This window comes from Leopardus geoffroyi, chromosome B1 (genome assembly GCF_018350155.1).
Source record: "Leopardus geoffroyi isolate Oge1 chromosome B1, O.geoffroyi_Oge1_pat1.0, whole genome shotgun sequence".
Taxonomy (NCBI): Eukaryota; Metazoa; Chordata; class Mammalia; order Carnivora; family Felidae; genus Leopardus; species Leopardus geoffroyi.
This window is the reverse complement of record NC_059327.1, coordinates 141,587,208-141,608,183: the sequence shown is the minus strand read 5'-3', so window position 1 is coordinate 141,608,183 and position 20,976 is coordinate 141,587,208. Positions and strand designations below refer to the sequence as shown.

Genomic DNA, 20,976 nt, shown 5'->3' with positions numbered 1-20,976 from the left:
GCCAGAACCCCTGTTCTAGACAGAGCCATAAGCATATAAGACCTTATAAATTAATCATTAAGGATTCACATTTTAGTTAGCACCCACATAATTACACCCCAAAGCAGTGTATCAGCCCTGAGCCACAACAAAGAGAGCAGCTATAGTTTTAGAAATTATGGGTCTGGGGCATGACAGAGACATAAAGGGGGAAACAGAAAGTTTTTAATGAATAGCTGGTATCGGCATTTCCACCATAAACCATAATTTAAAGAAATCATAATTCAGCAGCACTATAAAGTCTATAATTCATCATTCTGACTGAAGGAACTTGGATCAGAATTTTCTCTAAAGTGTAAAGAAAAATGTGCATATGCATTGCTTGCCAAATGCTAATGCACTGTTGTTTGGAGTTTAGAGGGAAAAAAATGGGCCAGGAGCCAATGAAGATGGCGCCATTCCCACTATGTTGTTGTGGACTCTAGAGACTTCTCAAGTTACTTAACCTTTAGGGTCTCAGGTTGCATGTTTGTAAATTAGATCTGCCCTGTGTAATTTAGGATATCACAAAGGTGAGTTTACTGTAAAATGTGATTAGCTCACTCTTTATCCCTTAAAACATACAGTTTGAAATTCTTATGATATTAATGAGAGCCATTACTATAGGATATACTTATAATCTGTGATAAAAAGACATTTTCTATTCAGTGACTTAGACTCATCTAAGCACACAAGTTTTATACATATTTGTAAATACACTATGAATATATATATATATATATGCTAAATAAATATATGGTATATTCATATATGTGTTTAAGGGTAGGAGTCCACCTCTCCAATCAATCAATCATTCAAATAAACACTTTTGGGCCCCTAAGTTATCCCAAGTGCTGTGGAACATATTGGAGGTTCAGTGTGGAAATTAGAGTCTAAAACACGCAAGTAAGTAAGCAATGAGAATATAGCGATAAATGCCATGATGTGATATGCAAGCAGAGTCACAATATGGAAGCAAATAAGGAGACACCTAGTTCGGTAAGGCATGGGGGAGGTCATCGAAGCTTCCTCTTGGAGGTGAACTGAGTTGGTTGAAGTGTAAATTATGTCTAGAGCATGGTCTCAACTTCAGCCTGCATTGGGATCACCTATACAGTTTGTTAAATCACAGATTGCTGGAGCCCACCCCAGAGTTTTCTGGTTCAGTAGGTCTAGTACAGGGCTGAGACTTTGCATTTCCAACAAGTTTCCGGGTGATGCTGTTGCTTCTGCTCTGCTCACCCTACTTGAAACCCCATTTATCTAGACTGCAAATATGGGGAAATTCATTTGAGGCAGATGAGCAGCAGGTGAAAAAAGTTGGAGAAACAGGAGAACATGACATGTTTGAGGAATTACAGAGAGTTCAGTTGGCCAGAGCATAAATCTCTAGGTGAAAAAGAAACAAGAAATGAGAGTCAGATCATAGAGGATCTTACAGATAAGATGAAGAATTTCCATTTTGTTCTGTGAGGCTGTTGGGGCAAGTAGGATGTTGAAGAATTCATAGCAGAGAGGGGGCATGATCAGATTTTCAATTTAGGAAGATCATTCTGGCTGTAGGGTAAAGAACACCCACCTGGGGTCCAAACAGAGAACAAATTGGTCAAGAAATAAGCTGTTGCAGTCATCTAGAACATGAAGGGTTAGTGGCATGTACCACGTGCAGTGGCGATGAACATTCACAGTTAGTGAGATCTCAAAGAGACACTGGCACACCCATGTACACTGCAGCATTATTCCTAATGGCTCAGAGGCAGAAGCATCCTAAATGCCCTCCAGCAGATAAATGCATAGAGAAAATGTGGTATACACAACAATGGAATATTATTCAATCTTAAAGAAGGAAATGCTGCAATATGTATGAACCTTAAGGACATTATCCGAAGTGAAATAAGCCAGTCACAAAAGGACAAATACTATACGATTCTACTTATATGAGCTATCTAAAGTAGTAAAACTTTTTGAGACAGAAAGTGGAATGGTAGTTGCCCCTGCAGAGGTGGGAGGGGGTAGAGGTAGGGAGAGGGAAAAGAGGAGTTGTTTTTGTTCAGTGGATATAGAGTTTCAGTTTTGTAAGATGAAAAAGTTCTAGAAATCTGTTCCACAATGATACATATATAGTTAACACTACTATCCTGTGCACCTAAAGTGGTTAAGATGGTAAAACAAAAAATAGAGATTAAAAGATATTTAGAGACATAGTGGTTAATTAGATATAGGAAGAGAGCAAAACAGCCCAGTTGCTGAATATGTAAAGATGCCATTCATAAAGATTAGGAATGTATGGGGACTTCAGGGCAAGGGGAGAGGTGGAAGATATGATGAGTTCAGTTTGGGATGTGCTTATAAAATGTGTGCCTATTAAGGGCTGGCAAAAGATATTCTCCGTGGGAGATAAACCTCTGAGAATCATTAATGGTGGGTAGTGGTTTAATCCTTGGGCCTCAGATTCCCCAGGGAGATTATATAGAGTAAAAAGCAACATAAACAAATACCTGCCTAAATGGAAATTTGTTCTGTGGCCTTTCTATAATGCTCTCCTTCATCAAATAGAAGATCCTTAGAATTTTGTTTGTGATGTTCCACCAGATGTATGTGCATACATACATATATAAGATGTATACATATATGTATAATATTATAAGATATATATGTGTATGTGTATGTATGTATGTTTATATATATGTATATACATACATGCATACATATACACACATGCATATATATATATATATATATATATAAACATGTGAGATATGTATATTTGGGATATATATCATATTTGGGCAGGGAGATCTGTAAACACGCATATTTACCAATAATAGCATAGCACGGTGTGAGATTCAGCAAATAAGTTAATAGATTTATATCAGTTCAGTCTTCCAACTAATCATCCACTACTTGACTTAGAAGATCTTTAAGGGCAAAATCTTTGACTAATTAATCTTGGTATCTTCCCCAGCATCTAGCACAATGGCTTATAGAAAGTAGCTGCTTAGTAAATATTTGTTGACTAAATGAATCATTTTCAGACCTATTTTCACATAGCTAATAACTCCCTAAACTATATCACTTTCAAATTCAAATAATTTAATCGTATGTGTATGCACATGCATACACACACTTTGAACATCCTATTTCCAATTCCTCTCTTAAGGGGGAAGAAAATTCTTTTATCTCTTAATGTGAAAGACAGAATATTTTTTACTTCCTTTTTTCAAATGGTTGTGGTACTCAGAGTTGGGTTTCCCAAGGTCATGACCTAAGAAAAAGGCCTCGAACAAGTCTTTCTAGTTCCATTTGTTTCCAGTGATTGCTGTAACAAGAGGTCTCTTAAAACCACTCTTATTGGGGTTAGCAAGGATTCAGTTGGAACAGCTGATCCCTTGTCGTGTAGACTCAAGTCTAGGCATGCTGTATTTGTTTTCTGGCTGCGGGCTTATGTGTCCGTGTTTTTTTCTTGAGACCCTTCAAACGCTAATAAAATCATTATCTGCAATTTCTAGAAATGTTTCTTTATCCTTGGAATTCCTACTGTGCTTTATCTGAGCCTTTCAAGCTACTTAGCAGTTTGTACAGTGGAGCTATTTATGAACTTCCCTCACTAAAAACCGGAAATCCTTAAGGAAGGAATCTATATCTGATTCATCTTACATCTCCCACAGTTCTTTGCTCGGTACCTTCCCATATTAGGTTCTTACTAAATATTTGCCACATGAATATGTGAATGAATTAATTTTGTCCAAACTAAACTGTGTGAGAAGATGGCTTCTTGCAAAACCTCCATTTTACTCATCTCATCCTCTTAATTTCTCAGGCCAGCCATGGGCATTGCTGCTTTGGTTTTATGACAGTCAACATGGGAAAGTGGTCTTGCTTTTAATGGAAGCTGAAATGGTAATGTTGTTTATAAATCCTGACTAGGGATTTTTAAAGATTTAAGTCACATATACTTTGCTAAGACTTACATGTTAAAATGTTTTGCCCCTCTAATTATTTAGATGACATTGCAAGACCATGGAAAATATTTTTTTTAATTAAGTTGTTATAAAAATATTTTCATTATTTTATTTCTTAGCTTAATCTTTTCCTAATGATATTTTTCATCCACTCAACAAATTGTTATCAAGCACTTCCATGTGCCATGTGCTAGGTGCTTGGGATCTGTCCATGAACAAACAAAAATCCACGTTCTCATGGAGTTTCCATTCTCTTGGCAGGTCAGGAGAGAATAGACAATAAGTAATAAACAAAATAGTAAGTAACTCATATGTTGTATGTTAGTGAAAGTATTATGGTAAAACAAAAAGTAGATCTAGGTCGAGGGATCAGAAATGTGGTGGGAACAGGAGAAACCCAGGTTGCAGTTCTAAATGAGGTGAGCTTTATTAGGACAATGATGTTTAAAGAAAGACTTGCAGGAGGTGAGGGAGATAGCCCAGCAGACACCTGAGGGAAAGGCATTCCAGGCCCAGGGAACCATGTGTTTAGAGACATCCAGTTGGGAATGTGCTTAGATGTTCAAGGAACAGCACGGTAGCCAGCATGGCTGGAGCAGAGTGAGTGAAAATGACAGTCACCTGGTCAAACTCACAGATGTGTCAAGTGTGTGTGTTGGGGGCAGCAGAAGAAGGGGCAGAGGGAGAGTTGGGGCAGACCTTGTAGGTCCTCACAGGCCATTGTAGGGACTTTGCTTTTTTTCAGAGCAAAATGGAGAGCCATTACTGGGTGTTGGGCAGCAAGGGTCTAATCTTCCCTGGCTGACTGTGGTGTTGAAATACACTGTAGGTGGGGCAAGAGAGCAGTTGGGAGGCTGTCCTGGTGATGATCCAGGTGAGAAATTGTGGCTCCCAACAGGGTGCTGGCAGTGGCAGTGGGGAGAAGCAATTGGATTCTAGCTATATTCAGACGCAATATGGGTATTATGAAAACCATTATTCTGTAATCTTCTTTTGTTGACAGATATTTTAATAAAAATGTGTCTTCTGTAATGATTTCCATAAAATTTAATCTTTCATTTCTTACTATGTTTAATTGATAAATATTGAACATTCCAAATAGCCAATATTAAAATTGATTATACTTTGATATATCTCAGACTCAATATTGCTTTCTTCAGAAAATCAAATTCTTCCTTTTTCTACCTAGTTTCTATTTCTATTAGTAGGGAAATAATAACAATAAATTCCATAATAAGTTATCTGTCATCTTGGCTGGAATATATTTCCCTTTAGCCATGCTCCTATTCTGTTCCCTCTTCTTGCTGTTTTATTTTAGGGACATCTAGATTTTCAAAAATATCTCCTACTACTCTGAGAACATTCAGTTATCCTGATGGTTTTGAGATTAAAAGGTGGCAAATAGTACTGAACAATGTGCTGAGTCTACACTTCTGTGCCCATGTTGCTGCGCCCACACATGTATACATTTATGGGTGTGTGCACACAGGCATGGGCTGTAAACACCTTACATGGGGCATATATTTTTAATTTGTTGTCCTTACTTGTTTTATTTTAGGGTGAGAGACCAGCTGCTATTTGTAATTCTTATTTTCCTTGCTCATTACATTCCAGACCTGAGCAGTGGCCTGAAATATGACTCTTTACTCTAGGAGGGTTGTCCTAACCTGCAAAGCTGCCTCTCCCCAGGACATGCGTGCCTTCAGGACACTTACAAAGCAACTGCAACCTTCAATCTTTTCACGGTTAAAAGGAAAACTACCACGCCCTCCTCCATGAGAATTACTGAGCCCTACTTAATCCTTTCCTAAATGGGGAAATTCCTTCTTCAAGAAGCAGAGCTTCAAAGAGCAGGAGAGCATGTCAAACTCTAACCCTTCAGGGGTCAGTTAGGAAGAGCCTGCAATGAGCCGGATATTTTTGTTCTGTTTTGTTAACAGCATATGTGACCCAGGCAAGGGGCCCATGCTCACACACTTTTCCCTTTTCTCATCTCCACTCTGTGTTTTTGCTGCTGTCCCCAACTCACTGTTATACCTGGTCATGAGATTCAAAATCTCTTTCTTTTCCCTTTTTTCTTTTTTTTGAGCGTTGTCACTATTGATGGGTTATGGCTGTACACAGGTGAATGGACAGTAAAAACTATGTACACTGGCCTTTTGATTAATTTTGCTTGACCCCTTTATTGGGTATTGAGAAATACCCCAAAAGCAATAGCTAGTTCTTTTGAATAGTGCAATGGAGACAAAGAAAACATTGACTATTTTTATGTGCTTTAATAGATAATTGTTAAATCTCTGAATTCAAATAATGAGACTCCTTTGGTGTCTGAGGTGAGTTCATCTTTGGGCCTTTGAAGCTACCACTGTTGGAAGGAAGGAAGGAAGGAAGGAAGGAAGGAAGGAAGGAAGGAGAGGGGTGGGGAGGGGAGGGGAGGGGAGGGAAAGGAAAGGAAAGGAAAGGAAAGGAAAGGAAAGGAAAGGAAAGGGAGGGAGAGGGAGGGAGAGGGAGGGAGAGTGGGAGGGAGAAAAGGGAAGAAAAAGGAAGGAAGGAAGGAAGGAAGGAAGGATGGATATTTGGGTCACAGTTCCCATTAGCAAAGCTGGGGGGGATTAGGGAGGGCTTCTTACCAGATACAACCTTAGCTCATTAAATTAGAGGAGCAAAGATGTAGTGACCCAGCTGTGAAGAGCAGAATAGCAGAGTAGCCAGTTGTGATGGCTCATTTTCTTTTTTTTTTCTTTTGTTTATTTTGAGAGAGAGAGAGAGAGAGAGAGAATGAGAATGTGTGTGTGCATGCACACACAGAGGAGAGGCATAGAGAAAGGGAGAGAGAGAATCCCAAGTAGACGCTGTGCTGTCAGTGCAAAGCCCAAACATGGAGTTGATCTCACGAACCATGAGATCATGACTTGAACCAAAATCAAGAGTCAAATGCTTAATGGACTGAGCCACCCAGGTGTCCCCATTTTCAAATATGTACCACTATGAGTTCCAAAACTAGGGAAAAGTGATCATATTGAGACTCCTACAGCATGCACCGACACAAACCTGGCAGAGTGCAGGGGAGAGGACAGTTGGGATACAAGAGAACCAGAAGAAGGTTCTATAACCCTGGGAGGTTCTTAACGCCAAGACAGATCTGCAGTGCAAGATACCACATCCTTCTTCTGAACTTTCAGAGAAAATTTTGCTGTGTGTGATTAATTTAAAAGCCCAAAATGAGGTCCTTTGTTTTGTTTTGTTTGTTTGTTTGTTTGTTTGTTTTGTTTTTTCCTTTTGCTTTTTTAATAAGGTTTTTTTCCCCCCTCTGGCTTTTGTTTTCATCACACCATTTGTTCTTCTTCCTCCTTAAACTTTGTTTAGGCTCGGGAAGATGGCCTGACTGTGATTCAGCCTCATTCCCTCTCTTTTGTAAACTCTGAGAGACCAAGCGGAAAGATTATATATAATATCACTTTACCTCTGCATCCAAATCAAGGTAAGATGTACAGTAAATGATCTTTTGAGTGATGCTGTTGTTATCTAATTGTTGACTTATCTTCAAAGCTCTGAAGTTTTGTCTGCATATACTTGTTGAGGATTTAAGGAGTGACAGTTATTCATACCTTTGCTCCCCTGTTCTGAATTTAAGACCAATTGAGAGAGAGACACTGTGGTCAGACAGATGGGGATGAATGTGTCAGCATTGGTATGACAGAGTTGTGCTGGAGAACATGGTGTGCATATAATCTCAGTCACTGGGTTGAGTGTGCCCTCTCATGTACAGGCAGAACTGGACAGACAAGCACTGTCTGTAGGGACAGATCCTGCCCCAGTAAGTTATGATAGGTGAACAGACCAGAATGAGCATGTGCTCAGGACAAGGAGCTCTGCCAGAAAGCACAGAAGGGGCTGAACCATACATAGTCCATTCCTTTCCCATTTGGGTAAGCTACTCTTCACCCATGGGGAAAAATGAAAATGTGGAACTATAGTCAGAGGAAAGGTAGGCCCCTGCCATCTGTCTTCATCCTTTAGATTTCTTACTTTTGGGCTTAACTAATAAGCCTATCCCTAACAGAAGTGTGGCTGTCCCTCATGGAGAGGAGATTAGCTTCTGTTAAGGCAAATTCTGCCTTCCCAAGACCAACCACTGCCCTAGATGAAAGTCTTTTCACATCATCAAATCCCCCAGGAGAAATAAAAAATTAAATTTTATTACCCTTTTGATAAAATCCAGAGAAATTAAACTCTTAAAAGTCATCCTTCACTTTTTTTAAAACCTGCTAAGTCACAGCAAGAGCTGTTCTCCCTACATTGCCAGGGTAGAAGGTACAGCCGGGGCTGTCTTCTGGAGAATGGCATGGGTCTCTCAGACCCTCATAACTTGAGTTAGTTCAACACCAACTCTCACATGTGTCCTGCTTTGAAAGTGTTGATAGGACATGAAAGGTGATCATAGCAGCATTATTTTTATACCTGCGAAATTTAGAAATGATAGGAAAATTTTTTAGCCCTTAAAGCATTATCACAAGCAGAATAATAATTGCAAATCCAATTCTTAGAATAGTCATGATACATGTTACTGTTGCCAAAGATTATCACAGAAACTGAGGTATTTCTGAAGAAAAGGCATACATTGAGAAAGTTCTCATTATAGCCTAACCAGGAGACCAGTCTATGTCATTTTCTCAGCAACCTTGACCTTTGAACTTAAACTCAATTAAGAGAATCTTGTAATTATGGTACAATGTCTATGACTTGTGGAGAATTACCTAGTCTGAGTTATATTAGGGGCAGTAATTTACATCTTACTATTGTTTATAGTCAATGAATCCTAGTCAAGAATCTATTTGGGTTTCACCCATGAGAAGATGTTCAGCATCACTAAGCATCAGGGAAATGCAAACCAAAACCACAATGAGATATCACCTCACACAAGTCAGGATAGCTAGTATCAAAAAGGTAAGACATTACAAGTATTGGCGAGGATATGGAGAAAAGAGAAGCCTTGGGCACTGTTGGTGGGAATGTAAATTGGTGCAGTCACCAATTTACACTGGTGGTTTCTCAAAAAAATTAAATATGTCCTGATCATATAGAACTACTATATGCAATAATTGCATTTCTGGGTGTTTACCCAAGGAAAACAAAAACTCTAATTCAAAAAGATATATGCACCCTTATAATTATTGCACCATTATTTACAATAGCTAAGATAGAGACACAACCTTGGTGTCCATCAATAGGTGAATAAAGAAGATGTGAGATACACACACACACACACACACACACACTGGGATGTTATGTTACTCAACCATAGAAGAATGAAATCTTACCATTCATCACAACATGGATGGACCTAGAGGATATCATACTAAGTGAAATAAGTCAGACAGAGAAAGACAAACACCATATGCTCTTTATTTATGTGTGAATCTAAAAAATAAAACAAATGAACAAACAAACACAAACAGACTCATAAATACAAAGAATAAACTGGTAGTTTCCAGAGGGGAGGTAGGTAGGGTGATGGGAAAAATATGTAAAGGGGATTAAGAGGCACAAACTTCCAGTTATAAAATAAATAAGTCACAGAATGAAAACAACAGCATAGGGAATATAGTCAATAATATTGTAATAACTTTGTATAGTGATAGATGGTAACTATACTTAATTGTGGGGAGCATTTCATAATGTCTATAATTGCCAAATCACTAAGTTGTACACTGAAACTAATATCATATTGTATGTCAATTATACTTCAGTTAAACATTTTTTAAAAGATGCTATTAAAGTCTGTTTGGGTTTTAGATTCACTCTTTTCCTGAATGCTTGGAGAATGGTATGATAAGAGAAACTAGAGAGCAATTGTTCTTGAAGTATAAAAGACTCCCATCAGTGGGAAAGGCAGCTTTATGGCTCTGGTCATTCAGTCAACCATCAGAATTACTGTTCATGCTCACTCTGAGTCTCTTCCTCCCCAGGGATCATTGAACACAGGGACCAGCCTCACTCTCCAATCCGGTATTTCACACAAGAAGATATTAACCAGGGAAAAATCATGTACCGTCCTCCCCCTGCAGCTCCTCACCTCCAGGAAATCATGGCCTTCTCCTTCGCTGGTAATGCCTTCCTCTCTATTTTGAGGCACCCAAACTGCTCTTTGTGGATCTTCATGGCAGGTTCTCCCTAACTCTTCCTGTTGTCCTTCTGGACAGTTTAGTGACACTGCTTTATAGCTGTTCAAAATAGCTTGAGACTTGTAGACCAATATGTAGTTGGGGCTCAGTTTGTCATTATTTTTCTTATTCATGCATGCAGGAATGCTTTCAGTAAATCTTTATTTGTACCTCCTATGTGTCAATCACATACAGTGAGGTCTTGGAGATATAGTGGTGAGCAAAAAGAGACATGAATCCTGTTCTTGCTGAGTTTTGGGACCTATGTTTGGAGACAGAATTTGAGAAATAATCCCAGTAATGAATGTTTAATTGTAGACTAAGAGAAGAGCTCTGGATAGAAAGAAAAAATGTTCAGTGGTGGAATTAGAAGTGACAAGACTGACCTATACTGAGGGTTCAATGGAGGCTGACTCAGGGAGGCATTGACAGTAGAGGGACGTGTGGATGCTAATTAGCCTAAATGTGCATGTTGGGATATTGGGAGAACACTTCCAAAGGAAGGCCATACACTCCATGTGAAGAAGCCCTACGGAGGGAGAGAATGTGGCATTCTGGGGCTTAAAAAAAAAAAAAGGTCAATGTGTCTGGAACATCAGAACAGGGATGAGTCTGGAGGAAGAGATAGAGGCCAGACCTTAGAGGCCCTATAAGCCTTGGGATCTTTATCCCAAGAACAATAGGAACACAATGGAGGTTTTAAGATCTGGGGAGATAGCTTTTTATGAGGAACTCTTTGACTACAGTGATGTGAGTGGATTGGAGGAGGAGGCCACGGGTGGATGGGCTGTGGGTAAGAGGAATCTAGGGAGAAGCATCCCCTACTACCTCAGAGAAAGTCCCATGCAGGAATGGAGAATGCAGTCAACATTTGGGGCTGGGATTTGATAGAAGCCACCTTTTTTAAAGGAAGAGAAAACTGAATGAAAGAATAGCTGAATTTCTAAAATGAGCCATTTTGTGCCCTACCACCTAGTCATGATAGCTAATCTTTGCTATCTCTCATCTGTCCCCTTGACCCAGTAATCAAAGCTGCTGAGTAGAATGCAGGAGTTTTGTAAATACTTCTGTATTGTATAGAATCTGGAATGATTCTAAAAATCTTGAATGCTGTTTCCTTATGATCTTTAAGATGTATGTGCCACATAACATGATTAATATGGAATATTATTTTTATATAGTAGCTTTATTCATACAGAACAGCTGGTGATTTCCTATGGTAAGTTGAACACGGGTTAAATAATTTTAGAGTTACATTTTAAATCATGGCAAACATTTAAAATAATATTTTCCATTATTATGTTAAATGCAATTGTCCAGAAAATGATTAACTCTTCAATTATATTGAAAATATTTAAGCATGAGCATAGACCTCTTCTCTAGGGAATATCCCCAGTGTTTAGTAACTGGATAACTAATAGCCCATTAAAATGTTCATAGTTCTCTAACTTGACAAGACCTACTTTACAAAGAAACTCAAAATATCCTGGGAGTAGGGGGAAAGAAAACATGTCAACCATGGTTGAAGTTATTTCCATACCTATTATACTTGCCTAAGTTCCTAAAGCCTTTTTAGTGAGAACAGAGTCCTGTCCTATATAATCTATGGGATAAATGCCATGAGATAAATCTCTCACATCATTACAATGTGTAAATCAATGTCCCTGGCATCACTCAATTCTACGATGGAATTGACCCACCAAAGAGCCTTGTGAGTGATATACGACATCACCCACATTCACTGATTTGTAGGATTTTATGTACTGATAAAATGGGATCTGAATGAATGTATTATAAATCACTCTAACTACTGGGGTATAAAATTATTCTACTCTACAGTTCTTTTGTTACTTAAAATTAGTGATGACACCATTAAATTCAACATAATATTAACAAAAGACCTGGTGATCTTTCCTTAAACCATAATAATTTAGATTAAAACATCCTTTCCTTTTCTAACCTCTGCCCCATATTTTGTACCTTCTCCATCTATTTCTGATCCCAAAATACTTAGTACACTGATTTTCTCTTTTCTGTTCTTTCAGGTCTCCCTGAATCGGTGAAATTTCACTTCACAGGTGAAGATTTTAATAGCAATTTTATTAGAAAATGGAATTTTCCTTTCCTTATTAGTCCTTTCTTTTTGTTCCCTTCATCATTACTTGCATTATTTTCTAAGAACTCCTTAAAAGTTATATAAGACAAGTTTTTCTGAAATGATCACATGACTAAATAGTAATAGTGTAACTTTGTATTCATAGAAAAAGTAATCCATCAAATATCCAAGAGATTAGTGTTGTTCAAGCCCCATTTCAACCAATCCCAATATCTATTAAAGAGAGGTAATAGTGGTTAAGAGGTTAGCCTCTGGATTCAGAGGCTGCCCCGAGGGTCAGCCTACTCTGCGAAAGTTTCTTAACCTCTCTATGCCTGAATGCCTCACTCATCAGTGGGGATAATAACTAATAATTGCATATATGTAAAGCTCCCAGAACAATGGTTGGCACAGTCATTCCTCTGTGACACTCAGCTAATGGGCAGTGGTTGTATATAGTCTTGAATTGAGCCTTTCATTGAATGCCTTGCTACTGGAGGGAAATGAAAGCTGTGTGTAGAAGACCCCAGCATTCCAGCTTTAGTTCACAATGCAGTAGAAGCTGAGTGCCAATAAGCAGAAGCACAGTCAGACCTGGCATCTATGAGGAGCAACATAGGGACAAGCTTTCTTGTTTAGGTCTGGTGTGAGGATGGTTGGCTGTAATCCTGAAATTGCTGTTTAGGTGGATTTGACTATTCCATTGGAATCAACCATCCATATGTCTGTCCTATTATATTTCGTGTAGGATAAATTTTGGTTAGAGAGAAAGTCATCTCCCTCAAACTCCCAGACTTTCTTTCCTTTTTTGAGGGTTAAAAATCACACGTGTTGTGATTTTTACTTGTTGTAAATTTCATTGTTGTATCATTGTTTTTTTTTTAATTGAGATTGAATTGACATAAGACACATAACAAATTGATATATAATATATTAGTTTCAGGTGTACAGCAGAATGATTCAGTATTTGTATATATTGCAAAGTGATCACAACAGTACATCTGGTTAACATCAGTCACCATAAATAGTTACAAATTATTTTTTCTTGTTAGTATAACTTTTACATTTACTGTCTTTGAAACTTTCAAATATGCTATACTGAATTATTAACTATAGTTGCCATGCTGTACATTACATGCCCATGACTTTTTTTTATAACTAGAAGTTTGTCCCTTTTGGCTCCCTTCGCTCATTTCATACCCCGCCCCCACCCCACCACTGACAACCAGCAATTTGTCCTCTAGCTATGAGCTTGGGTTTTTTGTTTTTTGTTTATTTGCTGGTTTGTTTATTTTAGATCCCACAAATCAGTGAGATCATATGGTGGTTGTCTTTCTCTGTCTGACCTATTTCATTTAGCATAATGCCCTTAAGGTCTGTCCATGTCATTGCAAATGGCAAGAGTTTCTCCTTTTTTATGACTGAATAATATTTCATTGCATATATATACTACCTTTTCTTTATCCATTTGTTAAATGGACACTTAGGCTGCTTCCATGTCATGGCTATTGTTAATAGTGCTGCAATAATCATGGGGTGCATATCTCTTTTCAAGTTAGTGTTTTCATTTTCTTTGGATAAATGCCCAGAAATGGATTGCTGGATAATGAGGTATTTCTCTTTTAATTTTTTGTGGAAACTTCAAACTATTTTCCATAGAGCGTGTACTAGCTTATATTCCCATCCACAGTGCACAAGGGTTCTCTTTTCTCCACATCCTAGCCCACACTGTTATTTCTTGCCCTTTGGATAATAGTCATTCTAACATATGTGAGGTGCTATCTCATTGTGGTTGTGGTTTGCATTTCCCTGATGATTAGTGATGATGAGCATTTTTTCATGTACCTGTTGGCCATCTCTATGTCTTTAGAAAAATGACTATTCAGGTATTCTGCCTATTTTTTAACTGGATTGTTTGGGTTTGGGGCTATTGAGTTTTATGAGTTCTTTATATATTTTGGATATTAACCCCTTATCAGATACATAATTTGCAAATATCTTCTCCCATTTGGTACTTTGCCTTTTCATTTTGTTGATGGTTTTCTTTGCTGTGCAGAAACTTTTTAGTGTGATGTAGTCCCACTTGTTTATGTTTGCTTTTGGTGCCTTTGCTTTTGGTTTCAAATCCCAAAAAATCATCACCAAGGCCAACATCAAAGAGCTTCCACCTTTGTTTTCTTCCAAGAGTTTTATAGTTTCAGGTCTTACATGCAAGTATTTAATCCATATTGAGTTATTTTGTGTGGGGGGTATAAGATAATGGTAGAGTTTCCTTCATTTGCATGTAGCTGTCCAATTTTCCCAACACAATTTATTGAAGAGACTGTCCTTTTCATTGTATATTTGTGGCTCCTTTGTCATAAATTAATTGACTGTATATATGTAGGTTTATTTCTGGGCTCTCTATTCTATACTGTTGATCTCTGTTGATTCTGTTGATCTATTTTTGTGCCAATGTTATGCTGTTTTGATTACTGTGGCATTGTAATACAATTCGGAATGAGAGAGCATGATGCCTTCAGCTTTTTCTTTCTCAAGATTGCTTTGTCTTTTTGGGGTCTTTTATAGTTTCATACAAAATTAGAATAATTGGTCCTATTTCTGTGGAAAATGCCTTTGGAAATTTGATGGGATTGCTTAGAATCTGTAGATTGCTTTGAGTATTAGGGACGTTTTGACAATATTAGTTCTTCTAATCCATGATTAGATTACATTTATTATGTCTTCTCCAGTTTCTTTCATCAGTATCTTATAGTTCAGAGCACAGATATTTCACCTACTTGGTTAAATTTATTCCTAGGTACTTCATTCTTTTTGATGTAGTTATAAATGGGATTATTTTCTGAACATCTCTGATAGCTTATTATTAGGATATAGAAATGCAATAGATTTTTTTTTAATTTTTTTTTCAACGTTTATTTATTTTTGGGACAGAGAGAGACAGAGCATGAACGGGGGAGGGGCAGAGAGAGAGGGAGACACAGAATCGGAAACAGGCTCCAGGCTCTGAGCCATCAGCCCAGAGCCTGACGCGGGGCTCGAACTCCCGGACCGCGAGATCGTGACCTGGCTGAAGTTGGACACTTAACCGACTGCGCCACCCAGGCGCCCCGAAATGCAATAGATTTTAGCATATTGATTTTGTATCATATAATTTTACTAAATTTGTTTATTAGTTCTAATAGTTTTTTGGTGGCATCTAGGTTTTTCTATATATAATGTTCCATCTGCAAATAGTGACAGTTTTACTTCTTCCTTTCCAATTTAGATGCCTTTTATTTTTTCAACTATTTTGTCATTTGTTGATGTGAATCCAGTATCAGCTCATTTCCAGTGATAAGCTTCTAGATAGTTTATACAATCATTAATAATATACAACAGATTATATCGTATTTTACATTTTACAAAACAATTTTCAGTACAAGTTGTCTAATTTAATCCTTATAACAATACTATTTTTAGCATTTTAAAGTATTATGTTTAGCATTTTAAAGCTGGGAAAACTACAGGTCAATAGAGTAAGTAATCGCCCAGATTTCCAGTCCTGGTAAACAGTAGAGCAAAGATTTTAATACATGTTTCTGACACTGAGCATGAGATATTTAATTTAGTCTGGGCTGCATGTGTGTTGGTCATGAAAAACAAGTATCGTAATAGTGTGCCTATTTGGTTTCCAAACCTCAACTTTTACCTGAAAGCTTAATTAGGTGGAGGGGTTAACTATTAACTTCTCTGGGACTTGAAGTTAAATGATCCTTGAACTTATCATACAGAGTAGAGTAAATAGATGTTGGGGTGACCTTAAATTAATTTATCTTGTTTCTGCCTGAGGCTTTTTCTTCTATATGTATATATGTATCTTTTATATACATATATATGTGTGTGTGTATATATATATATATATATATATATATATATATATATATATGGTTGAGTAATTTTTTTAAATGATTTTAAAATTTTAATTTTTTTAGAGCAGTTTCAGGTTTACAAAGAAATGAGAGTAAGGTACAGAGATTTCCCTTACTCACCCTGCCCCAACACATGCATAGCATAGCTTCTCCCATTGTCAATATCACTCATCAGAACAGTAGATTTTTTACTAAGGATGAACCTATACTAATGTATCATAATCAACCAAAATCTATAGTTTGGGTTCATTCTTGGCGTTGTACATTCTTTGGGTTTTGGCCAGTGAATGATGACATTTATCCATTATTATAATGGATTATTATAATGTCATATAGAGTATTTTCACTACCCTAAGAATCCTCTATGCTCTTCCTATTCATCTCCCTTCCCTACTTCCCTCCTTTCGCAACCACTGTTCTTTTCATTGTCTTCCATAGTTTTGTCTTTTCCAGAATGTCATATAGTGAGAATCCTATAAAATGTGGTATTTTCTCTGTATGACTTATTTCACTTAGCATAACACTCTCCAGTTCCATCTACATTGCTACAAAAGGCCATATTTCATTCTTTCTCATTGCCAAGTAGTATTCCATTGTGTATATAAATCAAAATTTCTTTATCCTTTCATCAGTTGATGGACATTTAGGCTCTTTCCATAATTTGGCTATTGTTGAGAGTGCTGCTATAAACATTGGGGTACAAGTGCCCCTATGCATCAACACTCCAGATACCATATGTTTTCACTCTTATGTGGATCCTGAGAAACTTAACAGAAAACCATGGGGGAGGGGCAGGAAAAAAAAAGTTAGAGAGGGAGGGAGCCAAAACATAAGACACTCTTAAAAACTGAGAACAAACTGAGGGTTGATGGGGTGTGGGAGGGAGGGGAGGGTGGATGATGAGTATTGAGGAGGGCACCTGTTGGGATGAACACTGGGTGTTGTATGGAAACCAATTTGACAACAAATTTCATATCAAAAAAAAAATAATAAAATCATGTGGAGAGTTAGGACAAAAAAAATGTGGTATTTTCAGATTGGCTTATGTCACTTAGCAATATACATTTAAGGTTCCTCCATGTCTTTGCGTGGCTTAGTAGCTCATTTCTTTTTGGTGCTGAATAACATTCCATTGTCTAGAGGTACCACAATTTATTTATCCATTCATCCACTAAAGGACATTTTGGTTGCTTCCAAGTTTTAGCAATTGTAAATACATCTGCATCTGAGTGCAGGCTTTGGACCTAAGTTTTCAACTGCTTTGGGTAAATACCAAAGAGTGCAGGTGCTGTGTCATACGATAAGAATATATTTAGTTTTGTTTAAAAAAAAAAAAAAAGCCAAACTGTCTTCCAAAATAGCTGTACCATTTTGCATTCCCACCAGCAATGTATAAGAGTTCTTTTTGACCCACATCTTTGTCAGCATTTGGTATTGTCAGTGTTCCAGATTTTGGCCATTTTAATTGGTATGTAATGGCATCTTATTATTGTTTTAATTTGCATGTCTCTGCTGACATATGATGAGGAGCATCTTGTATCTTCTTTGGTGAGGTGTCTGTTAAGGTCTTTGGCCCATTTTTTAATCGGGCTGTTTGTTTTCTTATTGTTGGGTTTTATGAGTTATTTGTACATTTTGAATAACAATCCTTTATCAGATGGGTCTTTTGCACATTTTTTCTTCAATTTGTGACTTGTCCTTTCACACACTTGACATTGTTCACAGAGCAGAAGTTTTTAATTTTAATGAAGTCCAGCTTATCCATGATTTCTTTCAAGGATCATATGTTTTGTGTTGTATCTAAAGAGGCATCACCCAAGGTCATTTCTAAGTTATCTCCTATATTGTCTTCTAGGAGCCTTATAGTATTACTGCATTCTACATTTAGCTCCATGATCCATTTGAGTTAATTGTTGTGAAGGGTGTAAAAGGTTCCCTTTTTTTTTAAGGAGAAAAACTTTTGGAAACTGGTAGGAAGGAAGCTATCTCCTTTAGGAGAGTTTTGTGAGAGAAAATTTTAAATTAGGCACATAATGAACTAAGGTGGCAACAAGCCCAAGCCCTGATATTAACCCGTAGAATGAAGGAGAATAGCTCATTTGGTTAATCAACTAAGATGAGAAGGAAAGTTGATATTCCTGACCTGGCTGCTTCAAAATAAGCATACGTGCTCTGTAGAGCCGCCCTAAGCAAGGAAAATACACAAGGCAAATGGTTCCTGCAGGAGGCATCTGACCTTAAGAGGCAATTTGACTGTTTCTCAGAGAAATCAGAAATGTTGCTCAAAGGGACACCTAGACTTGTAATTACTAACATTTTTATTATAAGTTCTTATATTTGCTTACAAAATTCTGAATCCTCTTGATATATTTTCTAGTTATAAAATATGTGCCAGAAAATAGCTTTCTTCCATTTACTTACAGAGAAAAGGATATACCTTGGCCACACTGACAGTTGTGTGATATTACCAAGGCTCTTAAGTTTCAGGGCCCCTTCCCTCTTCTGTAAAAGTGAGGATGTGGAAGGCTCCCTGAGGTTCTCTCCCAACTTAAAAATGGAGTCAGTGTATGGGACACCTGGATGGCTCTGTCAATTGTGTCTGACTCTTGATTTCAACTCAGGTCATGACCCCAGAGTCATGGAATCAAGCCCCATGTCAGACTCTTCACTGGGCATGGAGCCTGGTTAAGATTCTCTGTCTCTCCCTCTGCCCCTCCTTCCCACTTGCACGCTCTCTCTCTCTCTAAAAAAAAAAAAAAAAAAAAAAAAATGATATCAACATAAAACAATTTTAAAAAGTAAGATTATATCTTATAACTATGATTTTTATTTAACATAGGTGTTCTTAACTTAGATTCCAGGGACCTCAGAGAATCAGAACCCACTGAGATTTATGGAAAAGTTCATTATGTTTGTCCCCAAACTCTCCAAAGTTAAGAATTATTTGTCCCTATCTTTGATGATCCAGAGAGGAGATTGAGCATAAACAAAGAAGCAGGGGCAATAATTGTGACACTTAACTGAATGACCAGGACCATAAAACCTTCATGTCACAAGGGTAATGTCTCCTGGCCTTCAGTAGGGCTATTTCTGGACTGCTCTGTACCTTATAAAATCCAGCCATATCTTTTAGATCTGTTCTCAAGGAAAAGACAAATCTAAAACCCAAATGTCGTTAGTAGGAGGCCCTGAGTAATGCTTTGCTTTGCTTAAGTAGATGTCAGATTCCTACAGACTTGTTACTAAGTCTAGAAGAAAGGGAAGAAGGAAACCAACCCATATGAAAGCATATTACACGTTTATATAATCAACAGTACAGTTTCCTTACTAGCCACTACACATAAACACATTGGTGAACTGATAGTACACATATTCTTCCAAACCTGGCTTGTAGAGAAGAGAGGGTATTTTTTATTTTTTTATTTTTTAATGTTTATTTATTTTTGTGGGGAGGGGAGGAGCAGAGAGAGAAAGGGAGACAGAGAATCCAAAGCAGGCTCCTCAATAACAGCAGAGAGCTCCATGCAGGGCTCCAACTCACAAATTGTGAGATCTTGACCTGAGCTGAACTCGAACTCTTAACCACATGAGCCACCCAGGCGCCCCACAAGGGTGTCGTAAGGTAAGAAAGGGGAAAGAAGAGTCAAGGGCCAGGCACCTCTGCCTTTGTGTCCTTCAGGTGATCAGTGTTCACTTGGATGTCAGATAATCCAAGGAAATAAAATATTGAAGTCATTGTTCTGTTCGCAAAAGTATCTTCCATTTACTGCATTGTGTATAACGTTCAGGTAAAAAAAACCGGGTCTGCTTGCTTCCAAACAAATGCCATTAGAGAAACTTGTATGGGTATTTTCTATCTTTTTCAAAAAGTTCTTTTCTAAGAAGACATAGGCATGTCTTTTCTAAATGAGATCACTCGAAAGAAAATATTTTTCTGAAATAGAAGGAGTCAAAAAATAATTCCATAAATAAAAAAAATAAGTCTTTACCAGCATCATCTAAGAGTGCAGATTTTGTGTTACTTTCCTTTCCCCTAGTGTTTACCAATATCACCTTGTTGTGAAATTTGCTTCTTAGAATGACTTGTTATTATGGTCCTTTAGCCTTTTCATTATCCAGTAGAAAAAGCTTTGTTAGAATAGCCCACAGTATCTTACTTGCTTGCTTACTTTTTCCATTTGTAAGCATCTCTGTAAGGTGTTAAGGTAATCTAAAAAAGCTTCTGGCTACCTGTTTGTGGAAGCAGCCTGATGGTGACCAGACTACAAGTTGATGTGTGTGTGTGTGTGTGTGTGTGTGTCCTTTCCAGTTTCAGATGGAGATCACACAAGTCCGGAGATGGTCCTCACCATTCATTTGCTTCCCACTGATCGGCACCCGCCTGTGTTCCAGGTCACAGCTCCACTGCTTGAGGTCAGCCCAGGAGGCAGCTCTTCTATAGGTAAGAACTGAACCTGAAAGAAACATGCCTTTGGAAATGGAACCATAATTCAGCCACAGTCCCTGTTTAAACCTCTTGATGCTTGCCAAAAAGTAGTGACCTCCTCTTCCAAAAGGTGCATGCATTCTCACCTGTTTCCTTCCCTCCGCCCATTTCCATGCAAATAGAAGCAGCACAGAGAAAAGGAAATAAACCCTTCAGAGATCAATATTCAGTGATGGAATACAACACAGAATTCATTTTCTAGCCTCCAGGAGTTTGATTTGTTGCCATCACTAAAGTACAAAGTTAACAAAGGAGAGTAGAGAGCAGAAAAGAGGGGAGCAGTTTCAGTGACTGCTCCTGTTTTGTTTGGAAAGTAAAGAGAAACAGGAGAGACGACAGA

At 37.8% G+C, this 20,976-nt stretch overlaps 1 protein-coding gene across 1 annotated transcript in view; it reads left to right on the top strand.

Moving 5' to 3' along the window:
* The window catches only part of FRAS1 (Fraser extracellular matrix complex subunit 1), a 431,004-nt gene that overhangs the window by 309,239 nt on the left and 100,789 nt on the right, over positions 1-20,976 (top strand). The window contains exons 33-36 of the mRNA XM_045473641.1: positions 7,347-7,461; positions 9,950-10,087; positions 12,190-12,222; positions 20,460-20,591. Coding sequence (XP_045329597.1) covers positions 7,347-7,461; positions 9,950-10,087; positions 12,190-12,222; positions 20,460-20,591 — 418 coding nt within the window. The remainder of the gene's footprint in view (positions 1-7,346; positions 7,462-9,949; positions 10,088-12,189; positions 12,223-20,459; positions 20,592-20,976) is intronic.